Source organism: Trachinotus anak, unplaced genomic scaffold, assembly GCF_046630095.1.
Source record: "Trachinotus anak isolate AG129_WGS33_773 ecotype Australia unplaced genomic scaffold, CSIRO_AGI_Tana_v1 ptg000014l, whole genome shotgun sequence".
In the NCBI taxonomy this organism is placed as follows: domain Eukaryota; kingdom Metazoa; phylum Chordata; class Actinopteri; order Carangiformes; family Carangidae; genus Trachinotus; species Trachinotus anak.
Genome location: NW_027273865.1, coordinates 19,145,248 through 19,168,983, shown reverse-complemented (window position 1 = coordinate 19,168,983; position 23,736 = coordinate 19,145,248). Strand labels below are relative to the sequence as shown.

Here is a 23,736-nt window from a genome sequence, read left to right as displayed (position 1 = left end):
AACTATGTGTGATCCACTAGAATATACTGAGACACAATTTTGGTTTGGGCTCCTTAAAAGTATTGTCGTGCGGTTCCGAAAGTGGTAAAAAGGAGAAAATTTGAAAGAATTCATTTCAGGTGTCTCTTGCATGTGTTTCATCAATGATCAGAGCGTGTCATTGTTTGGCTGTCTGACAAGAGGTGGACACACTGGCTGCTGCCTACGTTCAAACTGTGACCTCAGGCCTAGAGTGAACTCTATGACTCTCTCCTAATCACTCACCAAAGACTTTATAGCTTCAAATAAAAAAACATACAACATTTCAATATTTCAGGTGACATGGTCAATAAATGCATTCACACTTCACTCTGCTCCATCTGCAACAGTCCAAATTAAATTACATTTTTCCACATTCCACACCACATGTTTAGTGACAGAACAAGCAGAAAATGAACAAAAACATGACAAGTGTGCACAATGTGAACAATGATCGATCTCATCAGAGTCATTCGAGGTCAAAGGTTAACCTGACCTCATATACAGTAGATGCACACAAGCTTTACTTACGGATATTGTCCAACCTGCAGCTTTACTGTTGTGTTGATTCATTCTCATTGTTGTCATCGTCGTTTTTGTCACAAAGCCTTAAAAAAATCGTTGTACACTACTTGCTCAGCACCAAAGGACAGACACAGTTAGCTAGCTGGTGAAGAAAGTGGAGCTTTTAGCAGATAAAGAGGAGCTGGTGGAGGCCAAAAACAGAGATAAAAATGTGAATGGGGGGGTATACCGGTATTGACGACAACTGTGATATTTAAGAAATATTTTTGAAATGTAAGATTAATATACACATTGATAATGCACATATGATAAAACCATAAAGGCAGATGTTAGGCCTTCATTTTCCACACTTTTGTACTATTGTGTTTACAGACTCTCTCCACCTTTCCACACTCATATTTGACTCTAACTCATTTGCCAAAAAAAGGGACAAAACAAACAATAAACAAAGTTAAAGATGAATTTCCTATAGATATCACAATATAAATGATTACTGATATCATAATAATATCATAATAATACCTTCATTGTGAATTATTTTGGCCATGTAGTCAAAATCTGATATAGTGTGAATACTGGACTTACAATTCTGAGTTGACCGTCAAATATTAACCAAATATGATAATGAAATGATAATGTTACTGCATAGCTGATGGATAAGTAAATAAGCAACTGTTTGCTGACAGGCTCACTATATCGACTTAGAATGTGTTTAAACCACTACCTGAGGCTAATGGGGAAAAAGTTTTGCAGGAAAATTTAGACTGTTTACAGTGCTTGAGGAAAAATATAACAGTCCATTCTGGCGGGGGCATAGTATCTGCACCAGATTTCATGATAATCCATCCAGTCGTTGTTGAGATATTTCTGTCTGGACCAAAGTGGTGGACCGACTGAGATTCCCATCCCAAAAGCATATGCCTCTAGCATGGCTAAAGGTCATAAATAAGATACAGACAATGTAAGAACTCACCTCACATGATTCCTTCACATTATGCAACTGCATTTAAAGTATTTCTGTACCTTTCAGTCCCAGTACCTGACTCAGAAGCTTTTTGTGATACATAGCAGCATGTACAGTCATTGATTCCTTTGACCTCAACAGGGAGGAAACATTTGGTGATTAATGCATGTCTCAGTCACGTTTCAAGGCGTAGGATGCACCATGTGAGGGATGAATAATACTTCACGTTCCATGAGTTTGGAAAGACCCTGATAGATGCACCAAACTTCTAAAAGTTAATATATCATGACTCTATTGTATTTTATTCAAGTTAAAAACAAATTCTTTCAAGCTGAGGGGACAAAGCCTCTTTAAGAGTGATGTGATTTACTTCTCAGAGTTCATTAAAAGTCCATACAAATCACACAGAGTTAATTTAGGTGTACAGCACTGTTCAATTGGGTTGGGCTCCATTACCTAAAACAGTCCGCTAACAAAACTGGCTATCACAGTGATCCAGTCATTTTTCAGTCAATGTTTATACTGAGAATAATTTCAAATGTAGGAGGAGTACAAGAGTAAAAGAGTACCACAATGAAACATCATTTTAGGTTCATTATAGCTGAATTCAGCTGAAGCCGTGTTTGAACTGTCACTAACGAAGTGCCATGTTTCCACTGACTTTTCACATCTCTGACCTTTACCCTGATCCATCTTAGCTTCTACACCTGTTGCCAAATTACAGATGGCTCACAGGCTGTCAGCACCTCACTGCTAGATATTTCATAAGATCTCACAGTCAGGGATCACTGCTGTCACCTGCTACCTGTCCAGCCTGAAAGCCCCTTATGAAAGTGGCTCGATCCACTGATTGCAGCAAAATAATTACTTTGGTCTATAAACAGCCACATTCAGTGGCAGTCTAGACATATTAATGACCTTAGGTAAATATCTGGTGCCTCTTGTGTCCACAGCTTTCTACTGGCCAAACTGAAATTGGTCTTTATTTCCTTTCAGTCCAATGACATTATGCTGTTGTCTTGTGTACAGTCTTGAATAATGGCCATGAACAGTTAAGGTTGCATCTTACACTCTGACAAAAACAGTTGGGTCAGTTCTGAGTCCAGGTTGTGTAATTACATCCAAACCCCCACCACTAACAGCTTCACATTTTCCACAAAATGTTTTCACAGAACAGTCTCAGTTCAGGTTGCCCATCTTTCTCTGTGAATAATGAAACTATTTGTCTTCTGTAACGACAATGTTTTGGCTTTATATTTGCAGCTATTTTGGCTTCTATGTGAAGATGCAGATGTTTCTGAGAAAAGAGTCCACAACAGAGGGAAAGACAACTGTTTGATATTTTATTAAAAAGTAAAATTAGACATCAGTCGGTGGTCATGGCCGTTTTGCTCCCTGTTCATCGTCTTATCACAAGGTTTACAGATGGCAGTGATGGTTGTCTGTCTGACCTGGGGATGCTCATCAGCTCAACACAAATAAAACAGGGAGAACTACGGTCTTCGTCCATAGCCTTTATTGGAAATTCTTTACATGTAAATCCTCCGAACCTGCCCAAACCCAGCTTTAAAGACTATAAATATATATATAAAAAAGGAAGTGTAAAAGACTTTTGCAGTTCCTCCAAGAATAAAGAAAGCATTTACAGTCAGGTCTCATTTTGAGAGGGGCAGTCACCTTTTGCTTCATGTCAGGAACAAAGCCGAATTTAAACAAAACTAATGGAGGGGGGGGGCAAAAACAATAAGTGGCCAAATGAAATCAGTAAAGTCTTGATGATAACAGCACTAGAAAAACACAGAACAACACAGCACAGTACAGACAGAAGAGGGCAAACCAACCACTGTCTTATCAGTATGTATATATGTATATATTTATACACCTTGCTGGCAACCTTGCCACAGATTAGATAAACCTCTGCACATTCAAAAGGTTTTCATTTAAAATTGAGTGTTTTGTCTGATCCAAAAAGGAAGTTTTCCTGCCCAGTGTGTGGAAGCTACTACAAAACAAGCTGAACAGCCAGAATATACCAGCACTATGGAGCTCCCCTGCTTTAATGGACAGTGAGAACACAAAACAGTGGCAGTCAGATGTTACAGCAGCCCAGCAAACACGCTGTCACTGTATTACTTGGAAAGTGCTGGGATAAAGAACAGAACTACGAGCAGGAGGAGAGCACCACCTGGTGACTGAACCAGGACATGCTGGGAAACCTTCATTTCCTTCAGGAGTTGTTTTAACCCACATCACTGGTGTCACTAAGTCCACATTAAGGAGTGACGGGGATATTCGGTGTTTGTTACAAAATGTAGAAGCAAGTGAGTTTCTGCTACAACAATGAAAAGTACAATAAGTTTGACATGTTCTCTGTATTGACTAGGAGAGCCCTGGTTAAACCTTGCAATTTATTGGATGTGAATAATATCATCAAGTTATCATTTACAATACCAAATAAAATGTGCAAAAAATATCAAATATTCAAAAATGCCCGTTTTCTTAACAAACATCACATTTGTTGTTTTAAACACTGTTTACAAATGTTTATGCACAAAATTCAATAAAGTATGGTCCTGCAGCTGCTGGCATAGTAGGCGCACTTTACACAGGAGTGCAAACTGACGGAGCATTGAGGTACCGGTTCTTTTTAAAGTGGCAGGGCACTATCGAAGAGGAAAGGCTGGTCAGCTCTACACACCAAGAATGAGACTCTAAGCTTGGCACCAAGAGCTGAGATGATTTTTTTTTCCTTTTCTTAGAATTAAAGTGATGTGACTACATGTGTGATCTGCAGTCTTGACTCAGCTTTGAACAAGAAATCTGAACCAGGGCTGGAAACAACTACAACTAGTAAAATCCTATCGTGTTTATCTATAGACCTGCATTTGACCAAAGATAATCTTGGTGGCAAGATGCTTAAAAGTAAGAGCAATTTACAGGTGACAGAAAAATTCATAATCAGCCATCAGTAATGTTTCTAAGAAAAGAAAGAGGGTTTTAGCTACACTGACACCATCTCTTATAGAAGTACTGTTAGACAGTGAAAACATGATGATTTGTAAGAGAGATGTGAGTGGGACAAACATTTTAGAGCTGGACTTACAACTATTGTGAAACACCCCAGTAAGGTGATGGCTGAACTATAAATGAAGACATGTATCCGATTACACTGTACTGGTGTAGGGAGAGAGCAAATGTGGGAAAAAAAAAAAGCCATGTGTATGAGGTTGTCAACTTGGAAATTAAATTCAAATCAAAGAGTCTTAAGAGCTATGAGGACCTCTCCATTACCTCTTTTCTGTTGGAAAAAAAACATCACCAATATTAAACATGTTACAAATATAAATCAGTTTTCTTGTCGTTTTTCAAAATATGAACATAAATTCAATAAAACAAAGAGTCCTTCTGAGGATTGAGCCCCGCTGGCTGTTGGAGGAGATGGAGGGGTCTCGAGCTTTTGTTTTTTTTTTTTGTTTTTTTTTTTGCTTTTTTTTTCTCTAAAGGAGCAGGACAAAAAAATTTTAAAGCAAAGAGATGACAAAAACAACAAAAAGCACCCTGGACTTTATGAGCGTTTCTGCCTCTTGGAATGTCGCTGCTGGCTGGACCGGTCCTCGTCGCTGCTCGCCCCCCCTGCATTACCTCGGCCCCCCCGCTGACGAGTTCTCCGTGTGTCCCGCTCGCCATCACTATCCTGCTCCCTGTAATCCTTTCTGCCTGAGGTGGCAGAGGTCCGCTTACTTCTCCTCCTGCCGTCATCATCACCCTCCTCATCCTCGTCATCCTCATCCTCCTCCTCCTCCTCCTCCTCTTCTTCCTCACTCTCGCTCTCCTCATCCCTCCGTCCTCTGCCATTTCTGGTTTTCTTCCTGTTTGATTTGCCATTCTGCATCTTCTTCTTCGGCTCCTCTTCCTGCTCTTCATCCTCCTCCTCCTCTTCATCTTCATCTTCTTCCTCCTCGTCTTCCTCAGATGTTGCAGGGGCTTGGCTGACGCGTTTGCGTGAACGCCGGCGGAGGTAGCTGAGTCCAGGCAGCAACTTCTGGAGCAGCTCAGTGAAGGTCTGCTCCGTCTTGACCATACAGGAGAGCACGGTGCTGCCTTGCTGGTTATACTCCTCTGCGTTGGAGAAGACCAGCTTCATGTCTTCCAGGAAGTCCTGGGCGTGACGATACGAGCCCTGGCTGAACTTTCCCAGCATTGTCTGGAAATCCATGGGCTGAGAGATGATGTCCAAGTAGTCCTCTGCCTCCTCGGGGGACACAGGCTCCCTGAAAGAGGACCAGAGCATGAGCTGAGGGCCAAACTACACTAATCACTAAGGATCATAATTCTTGATGTCTAAACTTGGTCATTCAGGTAACAGGACGTATCAATTTACTACAATAAAAACAAAAGGTTATGAAATATTATCATCATCATCATCAAGCATATCTTAATAATTTAGTAAAGTTTCAATCTATTGGTAATCATTTCACAATGATTAAGCGTTGATACAAAATGAACAATTCTGTCGTCCTTAATGATCATTTTGGATTTCTACCTGAATGAAAATATTTGTCTCACATACACACACGTTAAGCCCCCATCCAGCCTTTCAGCTGATTGTGCACAAATTTCATAGGAGTAGTAGTAGTAGTAGTGCACCACCCCAACCATGACCCTAACCCACAGCTAAACTGTGTATAGCTGTAAGGATTTCGTTGTTAGAGCCCACTATAGTCAGTGCACAGCCTAGAAGGAAGCGTTGCCTGAGAAGCTCTGGGCTTGGACACACCACAAAGTATAAATTAGACATGTTGTTTAAAGAGATCCAGTTATTACAATGGATGTGGTAAAAACACCATGTGGTTGCTCTGGAGTCAAAGGGGGTCAAGTTTGACCCGTAGCATGCAGATTTTGCCGGCTGCTCACCTGAAAGGCCAGCTGTAGCGGAATTTCATCAGTTTCTTGAGGATTTCCTCGCACCTCTCCAACTCCAGCGCCTGCCTGCGCACTCCTGACTGGGAACTCTGTCGCACCTGTAGAAACCACACACACCAGCAACAATCAGAACACAACAATAATGCAAACTGATTCATTCTACGCTCTCAATGCAAATTTTGACAACAAATGTCCGCAGGTTTGTGAGATACAAATGAACTACCCTCACGTTTTCAACTTCAAGTGTAGTCTTGTGTCCGTGTAGTTTCTTACCAGCTCGTCGATGTCTGCAGGGCTGGTGGGACCTGCCCTCTGTTTGCTGCTCTGACTACTAGAAGACGACTGCTTCTTGGATTTACTTTTTGAACTTTTCTGCCGAGATGATGACTGCTTATTTTTCTTCCTCGGTCTCACTGTGGAAAAACAACGAGGGGCGATCAAGACAAGAAAAACAAAAAGTAGACATTAACATCATGGATATGCTGCACTTCTGCTTATGGAACCTGAAATATCAAGTTAATTTATGTTTAATTTGTCAGTGAACCAAATAAATCCCCAGGCCATCATGGACTTGAGCCCTAGACTGCAGACCATCACAGTCTCACGCTAGAAATGAGAAAAAGAATCCGTTCATAGGTGAACTACCATCTTCTCTTGGTCTATTCAGCGTCAATGCGCTAAACTTCTTAATCGTTGACCTTGACATGCAGGCCTGAACTGACAGAGCAGGATCATCCTGCCACATACTCTTTGTGAAGCCACAGTGAGACATGGCTTCAAAGCAAGATCCAGACCTGAGCTGCGCTACATGACAAAACACAGACAATAGAGACAGGGGCTGAAATTCCCCATCAGCATTCCTCTCATTCCCAACCCTCGGCCCCAAGGACCAGCATTTTCCAAAACCAACTCCTGGTTTTAAAATCTGTGACTAATCTCTTTGGACATTAAATTCACTCAATTAAATTTATCTAGTATATATTTTTTTGGTCCCAGAGTGTTTAATAGGAAACTGTGTTGTATTAATGGCACAAGGATTCCAATTGTGAGTGGGTTCATATAAAATATCAGTGATCACTTGGATGAATTGGAACATTTGGTCAAACTCATCACCATCTTTTCACTGATGTGCTCAGAGAAAAAACTGGTTTACAGTTGAGACAATGTCTCATAACCTGGACTTAATTTTCTCTCTTCGATACTCACAGCTGTGCCCCATGGCTTTGTAGTCATTCTCCTCCTCATCCTCTTCATCTTCCTCAGAGTCCTCCTCTTCAGACTCGTCCTCATTCTCTTCTTCGTCTGTATCTTGGTTATAGTTCCTGCAAAGGCGAGGTTGCCATTCATAAATCTTAACACAGCTGATAAAGACAGAACATGGTCTGTAGTTCGAAAAGGGGGCAGATTGTACTGTTCAGCAAAAATAAACATATTGTTTTCAGTGAAACTGCTGGAGCCACTGTTCTGCTGTTTGTCTGTCAGTGGGGTACTTGACCAACTAAGGTCAATTCAGACCAGTAGGAGGCTTCTCCATTTGTCAGAAGGCTCTGCACAGATTGCCAGTGGTGGGCTGCATAACACCAAGACAGCAAAGTGAGAATAAATGCATTTGTTTCTCTGGCTCCTACCAAACTTGCAGTACTACTGCAGCTTATAATTAAATACTTTTCTATTTTTCAAAAGGATTGAAGTAATACTTGCACAACCCAAACCAGCATAAGCAATATGTTAAAAAGATTGTCCAGCTTTGTTCTTGTCTACAGTCATTTCATATGGAGTTGAATGTTTTGAACTCAGCAGCAGTTAGCAGGACTTTTGTGAAGTGTGAAGTTTCTGATCAGAAAAACAATGAATTTTTTTTCCCCATTTTATTTTATTCTGTTTTTTTTAAATGTGAGACAGTATAATGTGTGCATACAGACTGTCAATTGATAAACATGTTTATTTTTTTTTAGCTGTGACAACACACAGGGACAAGTTAGTTGTGTCATGATACAAACTAGGACAATTCAAACAGTGTTGAGCGGACAGTTACCTTGAACGGGAGCCACGTCTGGCCACAGTGGGCTGGCAGGCAGGGCACAGCCACTCTCCGGCAGGGATGCGGTACAGGGCCGGTCGAAGACAGAACAGGTGGAAGGCCTTGTTACACTCATCACAGAGGATAAGTTTCTCATCATCACCTAGAAGACATCAGTATAAATCTGTAATAAGACTGAGTTAAAGATTTTTTTTAAATCATTTTCATGTTTTGCCTAATATTTAGTCCCAGTATTCCCACATTTTTCGTCTTTCAGTCTTACTCGTTCTGGTCTTCCCTCCCTGAAAAGGCCAACAATCTCTGCATGTTTTCCTTTTGAGTCTCTGGTGCTGTGCAAGTAACTAAGTTCTTATAGTCATCTTATCGCTACAGGTTCACCTGTTGTCCTGAGGAGCTGCCGGCTCTGTATGTAGACCTGCCTGACACTACTTGTCTGTGCTGCTTTGACCCTGCTGCTGCTGCTGCTGCTGCTGCTGATTCTGCCCTGTCTGGGCCTAGACTCCATCAGCTGCAGCACAGATGGACTCTGCCTGAGCACTGAGCAGAGCAGAGGGCTGGTTGGGTAATGTAGCATTGCTCACTCACTCACTCAAACAGGACTGACTGACTGTGACAGATGTTAATATGCAGGCTATAGTACAATAATCCAGTAAATAAGTTAGAAAAGGCATCAGATGTTTGAACTAACTGCTTATGTGTAAGAGGAGAAAAAAAAACAGGAACAAAAAGACAGGACAGGGTATAGCTGTGGTGCTCTAGTTCTGTTGTGGTCTTTGCTGTGAGATACTTTTCTTCATCATTTTACTAGTTTTTGAATTACATGTAATTATAGTCAAAACACAGAAAGCCATGTGACAACAAACCTATGTATGTAAATGAATCGGCTGTCACTGGCTGCAAAAGATTTGTTTGGTACAAGTACTATTTTTTATTTCATATTTTAAGAGACAGCAGTTAAAATCAGTCATTACCTTTCCTGCGACAGACTTTGCAGCGAGCGTTCTCAGCAGACATGTCCCACTTTACGCAAGCGTCCAACATTCCCAGCAGCACATGCATGCGGGAAAAGGTCTGGGCCTCTCTGATAGCCGTCTTCCACTTCTCTACCGCTGTAGCTACCTAAGAGAAAAATTCAACATAGCACTTTGTTTAAGAGATGACATTTATGCAGTTGCTGTGTACTCTAAGTGGTCATTAACTGTGTAGACAAGCATGGCTCAATCCCTGTTAACAGCAGTCAATGACTTCTTGATGGACCCCGTCACCTGTGAGATGCAAAGTTAAAACCGAACACAAACAACTCTCTCTCTTACCCTCGCCTCCTCTGCCAGCCTCTTCTCCTCATCCACCTCTTCAGCCTTGCTGCTTTCTTCGCCTCCATGCCTTCTCTTCTTTTTCTGTTTGGGGGCCATGAATCCCTGCAGGAACTTCTTGATTACGCAGGCCTGAATGGTGATGATGCACTCGCCAAAGTCTTTCAAGGTCTCTGTCTCTTTCAACTGTGTACAGACGGCACAAACAAATAATTACAAATTGCAAGTTTCATGCAAGCCCTGACAAAAATGATAAACAAATACTGGCAAAAGCCTGTTCATCATCATAGACAACATAAATTTATCAGGCTTCAGTGAACATAATGTAGAAATAACAGAAATACTATTTTTGTGTGATATCAGACAAATTAATCACCTGATCTTCAATGTCTATGTTGTCATCCAGGTATCCCAGGCCTCCCTTGTGGAGCCGTGAAGCTACCTCCTGAATGTCACTGCGCAGGTATTTGAGCAGCTCTGTGTAGCCATCACAAGTCCTGAGGCTCAGTTTGCTCTTACGGGTCAGATGGATGGAGTGAAGGATGTCCTGATACCTAAACAGGGAAAGGAAAGCTTTGGATTTCACTTTATGTTTACTTAACATTTAATTTTGTCTTCTCTGCAAGTGAAACCAAGCACTGTTCTAGTCAACTTGGTGCAGTATCAAACTATCAAAACCAATATGCAATATCAAAACCAATTTTTTGCTACTGTTTCTAACAGATGCCTGGAAGTCAGCAATGCAGGGCATAAGAAGTGCAGCAGGACTGCTCCTGTAGTGAGAAAACATTTACCTGCTTTGTATCTTCGCCTTCAGTTCACTCTCTCTGACCCCCTGAGGATGAAGACTTTCCACCAGCTCTTCCAGATCAGCTGGGTTGTCACACATGAACCTGGATCAAAAGTTAGAAAAAATTTAATATGGAGACAAGAGTGTAGGGGGAAAAAAAAAAAGGGGGGGGGGGGGGGGGATCAATCAAATGAAAGGAAAGAGAAAAAAAAAGAAAGGCACAGCTCTCACCAGAGGTTCTGTCCCTGTTTGGGAACAGTGGTTTCTATACAGACGTCTGCTGCTGCTCCCTGCTGGGCTCCCTCGCTAATAGCACCATCTATGCTACCATCATCCTTTTCAGCTCCTACAACACAGAAAACAATTCAACATCTCAAAAATAAAAATAAAAACATATTATGACTACAAAGCAAAAAAAAGTAATCTATATATATAAATTAAATTAAAAAATTTAAAAAAAGACAGGCTGCTGAACTATTTTGATGCCAATACCAATATTGATAGATTAAAAAAAAAAACAGACGACATCAGTCAAACGTTCAAATATTTCGATAAGAATAACTTAAACTTAATACTGCACCTTGTGAGTCACGAGTAGCAGCTGATTCACTATCCTCCTCCTCTTCCACCTCAGGCTCAGCTGGTTTCTCCTCAGGTGGAGGCGTGAAGCTGTAGTCAATGCTTTCATGCACCCAGCCTTTCTCAATGTACAGACCAGGAACCACGTCGGAGAAGAGCCAGTATCTGAACAAAAACATCATGGTTACAATTTACTGAAAGGTTTCCATTTATCTGTATATAATCTATCGCTGTTTGTGTTCTGCCCCAACCTGTTATGATTTCTGTCAGTACCCAGCGGGGTCCTGCGCATGACAAGTCTGGCTTTGGTTATCCCGTCCTGGAAGGCCCTCTCTGCAGCAGCCCTCTGTTTACGCATCCGCTCCTCTTCGGCCTCCTTCTCCATACGCTCTGCATCATAATGTGTTTAATGATAATCTGTCTGGCATTGAGTCACATCACTAAAAGATCCCAGTGGTGGAAAAGCCATGTACAAATCAAACAAAATTACAAATCCAAATTTGAAAACTCCCATTTTAAAAGGCCCATTTGAACTGCTGCACACTGTTGTGAAGTTTACCTTTGTTCTGCCTGTCCATCTCCTCCTTCTCCTTCTTGGCCTGCATGGCCATCAGCCGCCGGCTCTTCACTGAGCTGATCATGTCCTCTGGCTCCGGCTCCTGCTCCACCTTTACTTCTTTTTTGGCCTCCTTCTTAGCACCCCCCTCTTTCTTCTTCTCACCTTGGGGACCAGTTTAAAAAAAACTCAATATATTGGTATCAACTTGTATTTGTAATTACATTTTGGGGAGATTCTTGTCTCTGCCATTCTTACCAAGATTAATGATCAGAATGAATTCATAATAAATCCACAGCTCAACAAGCTTTTTGATTTTGTGGGTATTATATAAGCTTTTTAATCCAGTTAAATGAGTGAGGAAAGGGCTGGAAATCAAACTATTACAATACTAAGTCTTCTCATATGTGCTCACTGCTACATTACAACTACAGGTAAATTTCTCTGGTGATTCTTGCCTACCTTTGTCTTCCATCTCCTTGCGCTTCTTCTTCTCAGCCTTCTTGCGGTCATTGACCTCTTTCAGCATTGCCAGGCGCTCCTTCCATAGCTCAGCTGACCGCTGCTGCCTTGCATCAACATGGTCTTCCACTGAGTAGGTCATGAGGATACGGTGGCACAGTGCCACCAGCAGGCTGACCTTCTCCTCAGGGCTCAACTCAAACACCTCAATTGTCTCGAGCTTCTCCAGGAACTCACTGGTCACTACATCGTCAAAGCCCCCCATGGGCCCTGAGACCTCTGAGCCTTGGCCACTTTCCTCACCATGAGCGTCGCATGGTCGCAGACACAACCGTGCCAGCTCTGACACTGAGTGCAAGGTAAGGGGGATCTCAGATAAGGGCATATCGAGCTCACTGTAGCCCTCTGCCAGCTCATCCTGCAGCAGCGTTTGAAGCAGCACCACCAGCACACGGTTCAGGTAGAGGAAGCCAGATCGCTCCCCGGCCAGTGCTTCCATCAGAGCCACTGCTGTGATGGGATATTGATCATCTGGCATCAGCAGCCCGGCATAGCAGTGCAGAAAGTCCACAACCATGGCCACATCACCAAACAGGGTGTTGGGCAACCCCTCGGGCATGTCTACAAGCTTGAACGTCGGCAGGGGCTTCCCCTCTTTGATCTCCTGGTCCTCATATCTACGTGATTGTTCGCGGCGGACCAGCATCTCCTTTTCCCGTCTCTCCTTAGCCTTTTCTCGCAGTTTCTCTTTCAATTCCTCGCGCCGCTTTTTCATCTCCTCCTGCCTTTCCTCTTCGCTCATTGCCGCCCATCGTTTCTTTTGCTCCAGAAGCTCCCAGCGTTTCTGCACCAGCTCCCTGAGCTCCTCTGGCAGGCGGCCACGATCATCTGTGGATAGGGTCTTCGCAGCCTTGGAGATGAGGGAGGAGAGGGAGTTCTTTTTGTCCTCTTTGCCCTTATTCTCCTTATAGTAACGAAGGAGGTGGAGAGCCATAGGGTGCAGGGGCTTCCCCAGTTTAGGTGTACCCATGCCAGTGCTACGGGCTCTCTTCTTGGGGCTGCCAGCAGGGGTACTTTTAGCCAGATGCAGCAGAGTCATCTGCTTCATCTTGGGTGTCTTAGCACCAGCTTTACCATCCTTTTTAGAAGCTTTGAGCACATTGAGCTTCTTATCACCGCTCTTCCCAGTTTTCTTTCCATCTTTCTTATCCCCGGACTTTCTGCCCGATTTTGGAGTGGAGGGTCCAGAGCCTTTGCCATCTTTCTTGGGAGTTCCTGAGTTCTTAACCTTGAGTGGAGAACCATTCATTTTTATTTTCTGTAATACAGACAACATGAGCCCATAATCATTAAGTTGTATCTTTACAAAACAAAACTTCATTATGTACATAGAAGCCAGCTAACCTGCATGTGGCCCCAGATGGTGGGACTAAGGGGCATGCCTAAAGCATCTTTCTTCTTTTTACTTTTCTTCTCTCCCTTCTCGTTTCCTGAATCCTCTCCTGGCGTGTCAGACGTCTTGAGCTTCTTGTTTGGTTTACCCTCTGGTGATGTCAAGCTCTTACGCTTTGTTGAGGGATTCTCTGCTAAAAACTTTAAACAAATAAAAAGAGTGTGAGCCAAGAACAGGCAACATTTTTTGAACACAGCAATATGCGGAAAAATGACCTTGAGTAAATTACCTTGTGCGGATCAAGAAGAAAGTCACTGAATTTACTGGGGAGGTTAAACTTTTTCACCAGTTCATCCTCAACCACCCAGGGAGCACTCTCTCCCATGCCCAGCCTCAGAGCATAGTGCCTAATGAAGTAGCGCATGATCTCTTTGGTTGGGGGACGCTCTGTTCTGTAAAGACTGTCTGCTGGGACATCGCTTATCACCTATAAGAGAAGCCAGTTCAAAGGATTAAATTTACATTCTTTCAAAAATGCAAGTCTGCAAAGGCCTTAACAATTCATGAACCCCACGTGGCATTTTCAGAGACTGCCTGTGGGCAAGAACACCAACAATCATCATCACTTGAAGAGAAAAGTGCGGATGAGTAACAAACTGTCATAGTCAAAATACGACCGATTGTTAACTGAAAACATCAAGGAAACACATCTAAACATTTGTTGACTGCTAATGACATGATACAAACCTTATCCTCATTGATGAGCCTCACATCGTACTTGTGAGGAAGGAATTTGGGCATCACCCACTTCTTCTTTTCTTCTTTCATGGCAGTGGGAAGTTTCCTTGGAGAACGTCGTGCTCTGTCACCTAATAGGAAGAAAAATATTTTAAGAAATAAAAGGAGGATTTTTAGAATAACCTATCCAAATAGCACTAGTTCCACCACCTTGAAAAAATGAATAACATATAAGCCAGTTTGTTTATCCTGCGAAGCCCTCTAGGCCATGTCCCCTAGTACTCTTCTTTAGATTGAACATCAAATTGGTGTGTACTCACTGAGACTCTCCCTCCTGTTCTCCTCCTCTCGAGGAGGTGGCTCCTTCCTCTGGTTCTCCTGACTTGCATTCTCCTTGTCGCTGGATGGAGAGTCACAGGCACCTTCAAGCTTCTTCTCCCCTGCCTCGCCCTCTGGGTTTTCTAGAGGGTGGATCTTCACCACCTTCACTCGTAAACTTTTGTCTTTCCCCACCTGAAGAGAAAAAAAGGATTCAGAATACACCAACAGGAAGTTTCCAGTTCAACAACTGCTTATCCCTGCCCTACCACTAGGATGGGTTTCATTTAGATTTTATGCAGGTTTGTTTTTCTATAAAGACTTTCTCTATTGCATTCAAGTTTTTGTATCGTGATTACAGTGTTTTAAACACGGGATGAAAGCAAGTGAAACAAATGGCTGCTAGTGAGGCCGAATATAAATACAGAAACGTATGGTATGTTTTGCTAGATGCACAGCAATAATTTAAAGTATGCATAATTAGTTGTCAATGATGAATGAAAAGAGAAACGTATGGCCCTTTAAAGATAATATTTGAAGTAAAATAGTGAATGCAACACAACACTGCTAATGTTATGAGTCTGATTCCTGTTAGGCACATCATATGACTCAAATACAAAGTAATAGCCATACTTAACAAACAATTTTAGAAATTTAAGAAGTTTAACTGACCAGGAAGTCACACTCTTCACCCACAGCATACTTGGTAAGGATTTCCACCCAGGCCATTTCAACCAGTTTGTCTAAAGACACTGTGTTGTGGTGGACCATCTCCAGGACCGGCTTCTCAAACCACTGGGGATACTCCTCCTGAAGCCTGCACACAGAGCATGAGCGGTAATTAGTACAAAAAAATAAATAAATGTCTAATAAAAAAAGTCTAATATAGTTTTGCACTCCTGTCATTTAATGCTGAACTTTATCACGTATAACGGAAGAAACTTTTTAAAATTCTGGCAGCATAAAAAAAACACAATTAGTTGCCACATCAGACATAAATTGAATTTGTTTATGGGTGTGATACACTCTATTCATGGCAAGATTTCTTTCACACGATTTGGATTTCTGCCCCGCAGCCGTAACAGGGACCAGAGCATTACATAACAGGACAACAAAAGGCTAAGAGTGGCCAGTAGGGGGAGCAAAATCTCTTGACTGATATAATTAGACAGGGCTTAAATACAGCTCATGGTCCTGAGTGACTTGAGCTCTGGGCAGCTGAGCACTGCTCTGCACTGTCTTCGCTGTGGCATCTCTTCGGGCCACCTACACAGTTTAGGTCACCTTCCTCTTGTTGACATCACAAACACAACACTATATACGAACACATGGTTGGTGATAAGTGAACTTAAAGATCTCAGCTGCACTAGTCTAGTTTTTTGTCCATATTCTTCCCTTTTGTAGATCAGGATAAGGAAGCTCTCACCAGGCCATTGCAGACTCAAGGATGACTCAATCACACACACTTGAAATAGAATGAGAGGAGGAGCACCAGATTTATCCAATCATAGCAAAGCAGCAAGCCTTGTGACCTTCACTGGGAGAGTATGGCTCTTTCATGATACTACAGAGATTCTGTAAAAGAGGCTAATCTGTATTTTTGGGCAGGTGCATCTAAATAAACAGTAGAGGTTTACACATACAGGCTTTACTTGACATCTAAATGCGCTATGTATAGGTAATGTGTATAGGCTGTGGATTGCAATGAGCTGAAAGAGTACCAACGGCTATTGTTTCGACAGTTGAATGGAATGGTGAACATGTAAACATACAAATTCTGGACGAGATACTAACAGTTCAGTGACTTCTTGTTCCTCTTCCCATGCTTCTTTGTGTGTCAGCTGGCTGCTTCCAGTGCTCTTGCATGTCCAGATGCGCTCATTATACCTCTGCAAGCGTGCCTCATACTCTCTGTAGTACTTTTGTCAAGGTAAATTACAATATTTACATGTAAGCAGTTGCCCATTGTTTGGCCTTTTGCTTACAAGCAAGACATGCAAGGTCTATTGTTGACAAATTAGTGTCACTGATGTCAAACGTTTAATAACAGATTTGGGCAAAGGGGCACTGAGTGTGCCCAGAAATGACTTCACAACAATTAAGCAAAACTTAATCTATGGCTATACTCTAAGAAGTGTACTAAGGGTGTAATAACAATGCAAAACTAGGAAAAGGTCAGGGATTAAACTAATAGGACAGAGGAAACGGGTCGTGACTAACTGGGACGAGGATAAGTTATGAGGCGAAACGACAGTCAACACACTTCTATAAGTTATAGACGGAAGTGACTGTAAAAAAAAAAGCCACAACAGTAAAGGGAACGACATTCCCAAGCCAAACTCTGTCAGTATAAAAAGGGCAGTGTGTAAAGGTAGATAAGAGGCCTGTAGTTCTCTCAGCTGTTCTTCAAATAGTGATGATTGATAGCAGATGTTTACGTCAGATACAAACTGCTAGGTGAATAAACTAGCTATGTCACTGCATGAATCCAAATCTTCTACAACTTATACTAAGTTATGTTGCCATAAAAACATCTTGAGGCCACTTTTTAATGCTACGTGTGTCACTTTGGGCTGTCGCAGCTAGCCTTGTAATCTTGCTGACAGTTTGAAGTTTCCATATGAACATCTAAACGAGAGGGTAAAGTCACCTGGCTATTAGACCAGAACCATATATACACACAAAAAAAGTGTTTTAAATAAGTGACCATGTGTTAGTCAGCTGCTGTCCTCTCTCTTTGTCAGCTCAAAAACACAAATGCACCGGGAGCTAAGGCTTGTGTGCTAACGTTAGCAGCTAACAGCAACCTATGAAAGACGACGGGCTATTGTGACATTACGGGGAACCTAACGTTAGCAGCATGCTAGCTAACGCTGCTAGCATCAGTGTTTGACAGCGGGGCCGTAAAAGCTCAAAGTGAAAGAGCGACCTTTTTATGGCAGTTCTTTAGATTTAACTAAGCATAAAACTGGTGCCCGACAAAATCTCATCTTATTTTCTGGCTTTGTGAAACAGCCATCAGCAGCGAGTTGATTAGCGAAGCGGTGTGAGTGTTGGCTAGCAAAGCTTGTCATCCAGTGTGAAGTGAAAACATGCGGGAAAAAACTAAACGAGGAGGAAAATGTCCGGTGATAATAAATTAGCTTCGTTAGGACAGGTCACAGCCCTGTGCATGTAACTGAGTGAACATCATTTCACCCAGAAAGACAAAGCCAACCACACTGTATACCGGCTGGCTCTCGCTAAGGTGAGCCTGAGCATCAACACCATGGTAAAGGATACTCTTTGTTCCTGAAGGCCTCCTTGGTGTGCTCGATGATGTAGACCTCCTCTCCCGGGCCTGGTGGCTCGGCTAGCGGTTTAACCAGAGGGTAAGGTTTCCGGCCCAAAAGCGGTGCCATCTCAAATCCTCAGATGGCACGGGTGCCAACGCTAAAATAACACCTTCTAGAAACAGTTTAGTACAAGAATATACAATGAGTTGTCCTTAGCATGTATCCAAGTGTCCCGAAATATCTTAGCACGGCTCACGTTACCGCCGGCAGGCCCGGCACCCAACGTGTAGCAGCTAGCTGACTAGCTAGTAGGCTGGATCGCTAACTCGTTGCAAAACAATAACAGTGCGCTTCTTGCCAGCCGCCTCATTGCATCCTTCTTCTGTCCTCTAGTCGTGGTGTCATGGTGGTTTCAAGCTACGCCTTGGGTGTAAAAAGGTTTGCTGGACCGGTCCCTGGAGACAGTTGGTAAACTTTTAGCTCCGGATGAAGATGAAAGGATGCAAAAACCACACCGAAATCAAACTCGCGGCAACAGCCGAAGCTCAGCTCGGCATGAGGTCTGGCGCGCTGTACAGTCCCAAGTCTGCGCAAACTAGGCCCGCTCTTGTTTAATCGGTTGTCTTCGCTGCATTTTCGTACTGTCGAAGCTTCTCCCTGTTAGATAACAGCGTTAGGAAGCGTTACGAAAAAGTAACCCTGCATCAATCAAGAGGTTAATTCCCTGTCGAAATGGCGGGAGTTTCTAGCGCACCGGCACAATTCCCTACACCCTCAGAACTCCGTTTCCCCGGCAGCAAGCGGCGTTGCACACAAGCCCCGCCTCCTCTCAACGCTCATTGGCTCTGTCGGTGAAGCGCACTCATCGAGTTGGTCCGATTCGCCATCTGATTGGCTGATGTGGCCTGTCCATTGTCGGTCTAGAACAGCCCCTTCACATAAACCACGCCCGCACAGAGAAGAGAGGCTGGAGGTCAGCTGATGACAATACAGATCATCACAATCTGTCTTATTGACCAAGTAGCCTATGTTTGTGCATGCAAGGAATTTGATTCCTGTTTCCAGTGGCTCTCAGTGTACAGTGCCAATAACAGCGAGATAGGCATACAGCAAAAACAAAGACAACTGAGCAAAGATAAATAAACATATAATTATTATGTACAAACCAGTGGGGAAACGTCGGGTGGTGCAAGGTGTGGGACAGTGCAAGGCATGCTGACATAAAGTAGAGTAATAACTTAATTTATACACATGCAGAAGGTGGTTATGTGCTGGTGATGTCCTGCAGGCCTCTCTAAGAGTGATGTGGTGTTGTTGGCTCTTTTCCAGCTTTTCAGTGTAGTTTCTCTTTGCTTCTCTTTGTGTTTATGGCCTGGTTGAACAGGATCCTATCACCACTTTTGTAGGCCTCCTCCTTGGACCGACAGAGCCGCCTTGAGTTTAGCTGTTGCTGGAAGTGAAGAAAGTCTTAGTGGGCACACACGTCCTCACAAAAACTGATGTACAATGTTAATGTACGTGAGCTCTGTAGTTGCAGCTTGAATAACACTCAAATCAGTGTAGTCAGAGCAGGCCTGTATTTCCAGCTCCTCACCATCTCGACCACAGACTATATAATCATTTCAACTCAATAATACAAAATCACATTTTTATGTTTTGATAGTGTATTTGTTGAAAACTGATTTTGCATTCATTTCCTCTGTGAATGTTAATTTCTAAACCCACTGGCTGGGCTCCATTTAGAACAGGTTTGATTAAACAATGTGTTAGCCTATATGGTCACGCCTTCATTATATATGTAGAGTGATTTTCTCAAGACATTGTGGTAAATAAATTCCAGCCTTGTAGCATCAATTTGTTGCCATGGTAAGTAGCATTTATTATGGTTTACAAAACACCTTCTCTTATAAACATGGGCAAATTATATTATAAATATTTTTAAAAAGAATTTATTCTCTCACATGATAAGCCAAAAGAAGACCCGTTTTAGAAAGGGCATCATGTTTAATACAATGATGGCACATCTAAACATCTATCTCCATAGAGCGACACATTTAACATTCTTTCAAAATGGCATGTAAATCTCAAAAATAAAGCATTAAGAGGAGGAAACATGCAAAAGTAAAGTTCAACTGCATAAAGAGTAAATAAGAAACAGTTAGTTGCCAGAAAACTAGACATACATAGCATGTGTATGGAAATAAACACTGTCTGTTACAGCAGTGACTTGCCACACAGTTTGGGAAGTTGTTTCCATTTAGTTCAGAAATCGCTTTAAACAGCAAAACTTTAAAGAGCACTAAAAGTGAACAAAGACTCTGTAGTAAATACTTTCTTGTAATTTGCTGAAATGTAATGAGTAATATTTGCGTAACTATGTCAAGAGAACCTTGGAATAACTTTGAAAGTTTAGCCAATTTGACAACAACTGAAGACAAGTTTTGACAAAATGATTATAAATAAGCTATCTCAGAACAGCATTTTCTCCCGTGCAAATCTTCTTTAAAGGCGGTGCTCCTGATTCATCCAGTTCCTCCTGTTAAATAAAAAGGAACATATGATATGGTTATGTATTTTTTCATATGATTAGAAACTATTCTTGCTTAAATGAACATCAAATTTACATCACGCAACAGACCACAGTCGTATGAATTAAAATTTCCATTTGATCAAGGAAAATGTTGATGTCGGCCTTGAACCTGTGTGTCTGGGGCGCTCCGTCTGGCAGTTCCTGATGAAAGGAGGTCTTCCTTGATGAGAGTAGGAGGCTCATCAGCCCCCTCCTGTCCAGAATGAACCGGCTCTGCATTCACAAGGAGCGGTGCAATCATAGCCTGATTAATGCCGCTTTGACAGTGAACCAACACAGAGACAGTGCGACACCCAACGAAGTGATTGCTACATGTTGTTATTGTTAATTACTGTTACCTCGACTCAAATACAAAAGATTGCTGGGTTAGCATCCAGGTATAAGAAAAGATGCTCGAAAGAGCCATCCACATACCGTCCACACTCTCCTGGCCCAACATTGGTGGCTGGGAGTCTTCAGTTCGGAGGCTGGATGTATGTGGGGGGCTGACCTGCTGAGAGCTGGAGGTACTGCTGCTGTTATCCATTTTAGGCTGGTAAACGTCCGACATAAAGCTCTGGTTGCTGTTTTCATCTAAAGCAAAGAGCACAGCAATTGCAACATGTTTTTGTTTGTCAGTTTGGGGAGTTCTTTTTGGCTTTTTTGACATCTATACAAAAATAAAACATCTACAAAATTCACCCGTGAAATCCAGTAAAGAGTTTGTGTTTTCCAGGACATCTTTCAGTCCTCGAACCTCTCCACCTGTGGATTTGGTGCGATATATCTGACAACAGAGAATCAAATGAGACGACTTATTCATAAAAGTCTGAATTTAGAACCAGCAGCAGTGATATACAGTGAGATATATATATATATATATATGTGTGTGTGTGCGTATATATATATATATATAGAGAGAGAGAGAGAGAGACAGAGAAAGAGAAAGAAAGATGGATAGATGCATAGTTTGCTCCCACCTGCTTTGTTTCTGTTACTGGCACCCACTTGAATATGCGTAAGGATGTGTCTCCAACTGTCACCCATTTCTTCTCCCTGGGGATAAAACCAGTTTTACTAATTTTAGAGGGCAGCTCGGTTCAGCTCTAAATCCACATTATCTGCTTTAATCTGTAACATGACATACAGGCTCACGTCCTCTCTGCCCACAGTGGCGATGACAGCTAATCACGTATCCTATCATGCTCACTCATGTCTCGTTAACGTTACACGAACGGGCTAAAATCCCGAGGAAAGGTCGCAGGTGGGTTGTTAATTCATTAAGCAGCGACCACAGCCCGCATTACAGCGCACAGCATGTGGGGCTGTAGCCATATTGACAGCTCTCGGCGGAAAAAAACTCAGCTAGCCCCGCCTCTTCTGTCAAGCGCGGGCATTGATTGGTCAACAGCCCCGTCAATCATCTAACTTTTCCGACTGAAGTTTGTTGAGCGACGCAGCAGATATAAGCCCACGGTGTACTAACACATTTCCCTCCATATTGCCCCTCAGACAGCCTACATACCATTTGCGCACTTTCTCGATGGCCGCCAGGACCTTTTTAATGTCATCTTTAGCCCGACTTCGGGTCTCAGCGCGGCCTGATCGTCCCGACATCTTGATGCTGTTATGATTCATCTACAGATGCATCTGAAAACTTCAAGACCAAGCCCCAATCCTCCGTTACATCGGTAATCTCGCGAGACTTCATAATCCCTAATCTGTTTTTTTTTTTTTTTTTGGCTCTATCAGTATGCTCATACTGTATGTGGACAGTGCGTGGGAACAGTCTGTGTTATTTATGAATTTTGTCGTATATTTAGTGATCTAAATTCACATGAATGGAAGTTTGTACTCACAATAGCATTTTGTCAAGTATTGTATTTACAGTTTTGAAGCAATAGGCCTGCCTGTTCTGTGCTACACTACACTTAAAGCAATGTTGTACTTTTTACCCAACTATATTTATGTGACAAATGTAGTTGCAAATTACTTTCCATGGTGCATTGCTAAAGATAAAACCAGTGGTCCCCAACTATTACAGCATCTGGTTGGGGCCCCATGTCATGTTTCAGATGTCTGTTTGCAGTTTCCAACAAGTAAAGATTTCCCCTCTAAACTTCTCAGATGAGGCCCTCAAATCACAGTTCAAGGCCCAAAACGTTACAACTCTCCAATATTTTACAAGATACCAAATTTGAGACAATATTCCAAATAAATCAATAGAGATTTGAGTTCCTATTCAATGAATCGTCTCATGACCTCCCACCCTGGATTTTGTTTGTGACCCCTGACTGAGAACCACTGGATTATTTAGTAAAAATTCAGTAAAATGCTTCTTGATGCTTCAGTATTAAAAAATGTAGCAATTTGATATATGATATGATAATATGCTAATCACAAGAGCCAGTTTTTAAGAATGAATACTTTTAATTTTGATATTTTGGGTGCATGTCGCTGTCTATTTATTTGTCTGACTGTGATTCATGGGCTGTTTTATTTCATGTGTACTAGAACTTGGTTTCCTTTGCTATGTCTGTTGTGTCTTCTTTACCGCTGCATCTGTTCAGACCTGAGTTTGTGTGCTAGTTTTGATTTCTGGTTACCACGTTTGAACAGCAGAGGGTAGCCTTGAGGCATGCAGACTCTCAGGCTTAGAGCAAGGGCTCACAGTCTGTTGCCATTCGGATATTTTAATACTGTGATATGAATAATGGCTGACAGGACATGATCCTTTTGGTGGTATCCTTGTATCCTTGTATCCTCCAGGGAGTACGAGAGCAGAATTAGCCCTGTTTAGCCAGCTACCACCCACTCCTCCAAAACTGATCCAAGCAGCAGTGTGTTTTACCCCAGGCAAAAACACCTGTAAAAATATTGTGTGGTGCCATAAAGAGAAGTAGAACGATAAGCTTCCCCGCTTAGCAGTCAATAATTTATGACATACTGTGCACTGCCACTGATCACACACTTCTGATAGTGTTTACTGACATGCTTTGCTGGCAATGTTCAGTGCCAATCTCCGGTCTTTTACCATGACATCACCAAGCATAATTTCAACCTCTATGATGCCATCTCTATGTGTATTAATTTGCCTCAGCAATATCATATTCATCAATAGTCTTGAAGTAGTTTTTCAAGCATCTCAATCACTATTGTACCTGAAATTTGCCTGACTCACCCATCCCAACTGAAGAGGCATTAATATTCTTGTAAAGACTTACATAATATGTCATGTGTGATTGATAAGAGTATGATAAGTCTGCTGGTGT

The 23,736-nt window shown here is 42.2% G+C and overlaps 2 protein-coding genes across 4 annotated transcripts; both read right to left on the bottom strand.

Moving 5' to 3' along the window:
* Positions 1 to 2,837: 2,837 nt before the first annotated feature.
* On the bottom strand, positions 2,838 to 18,670 carry baz1b (bromodomain adjacent to zinc finger domain, 1B). Of its 3 annotated transcripts, none has more exons than XM_071496367.1 (22): positions 17,903 to 18,670; positions 16,415 to 16,531; positions 15,293 to 15,437; positions 14,623 to 14,815; positions 14,312 to 14,433; positions 13,854 to 14,051; positions 13,576 to 13,764; positions 12,172 to 13,489; positions 11,713 to 11,874; positions 11,405 to 11,543; positions 11,155 to 11,318; positions 10,806 to 10,920; positions 10,579 to 10,677; positions 10,161 to 10,338; positions 9,785 to 9,970; positions 9,443 to 9,590; positions 8,850 to 9,008; positions 8,466 to 8,613; positions 7,637 to 7,752; positions 6,704 to 6,843; positions 6,422 to 6,528; positions 2,838 to 5,778 (listed from the first exon to the last, which is right to left on the bottom strand). In XM_071496367.1, the coding sequence occupies exons 1-22, from the start codon at positions 18,019 to 18,021 to the stop codon at positions 5,073 to 5,075; spliced, it is 4,968 nt and encodes a 1,655-aa protein (XP_071352468.1). In that variant the 5' UTR covers positions 18,022 to 18,670; the 3' UTR covers positions 2,838 to 5,072. The 3 variants fall into 3 exon arrangements, with proteins under 3 accessions (XP_071352468.1, XP_071352469.1, XP_071352471.1); XM_071496368.1 differs by having other exon boundaries at positions 12,172 to 13,459; XM_071496370.1 differs by lacking the exon at positions 8,850 to 9,008.
* Positions 18,671 to 19,745: 1,075 nt separating this feature from the next.
* Positions 19,746 to 22,152, bottom strand: bcl7bb (BAF chromatin remodeling complex subunit BCL7B b). The gene is made up of 6 exons (XM_071497044.1): positions 21,990 to 22,152; positions 21,445 to 21,520; positions 21,167 to 21,251; positions 20,900 to 21,058; positions 20,595 to 20,698; positions 19,746 to 20,431 (listed from the first exon to the last, which is right to left on the bottom strand). Exons 1-6 carry the CDS (start codon positions 22,100 to 22,102, stop codon positions 20,360 to 20,362), a joined length of 609 nt encoding a protein of 202 aa, XP_071353145.1. The 5' UTR covers positions 22,103 to 22,152; the 3' UTR covers positions 19,746 to 20,359.
* Positions 22,153 to 23,736: the final 1,584 nt, after the last annotated feature.

Bases quoted from the DNA above. Each gene is read 5' to 3' on its own strand.
- baz1b (XM_071496367.1), bottom strand. From the start codon at position 18,021: ATGGCACCGCTTTTGGGCCGGAAACCTTACCCTCTGGTTAAACCGCTA. The intron at 14,434-14,622 runs GTGAGTACACAC...TCTTCCTATTAG, and splicing joins GAACAGGAGGGAGAGTCTCA to GTGACAGAGCACGACGTTCT. The intron at 11,544-11,712 runs GTAAACTTCACA...ATTATGATGCAG, and splicing joins GATGGACAGGCAGAACAAAG to AGCGTATGGAGAAGGAGGCC.
- bcl7bb (XM_071497044.1), bottom strand. From the start codon at position 22,102: ATGAATCATAACAGCATCAAGATGTCGGGACGATCAGGCCGCGCTGAG. The intron at 21,059-21,166 runs GTGAATTTTGTA...TCTTTGCTTTAG, and splicing joins CTCTTTACTGGATTTCACGG to ATGAAAACAGCAACCAGAGC. The intron at 20,432-20,594 runs GTTCAAGGCCGA...TTTATTTAACAG, and splicing joins GGAGCGCCCCAGACACACAG to GAGGAACTGGATGAATCAGG.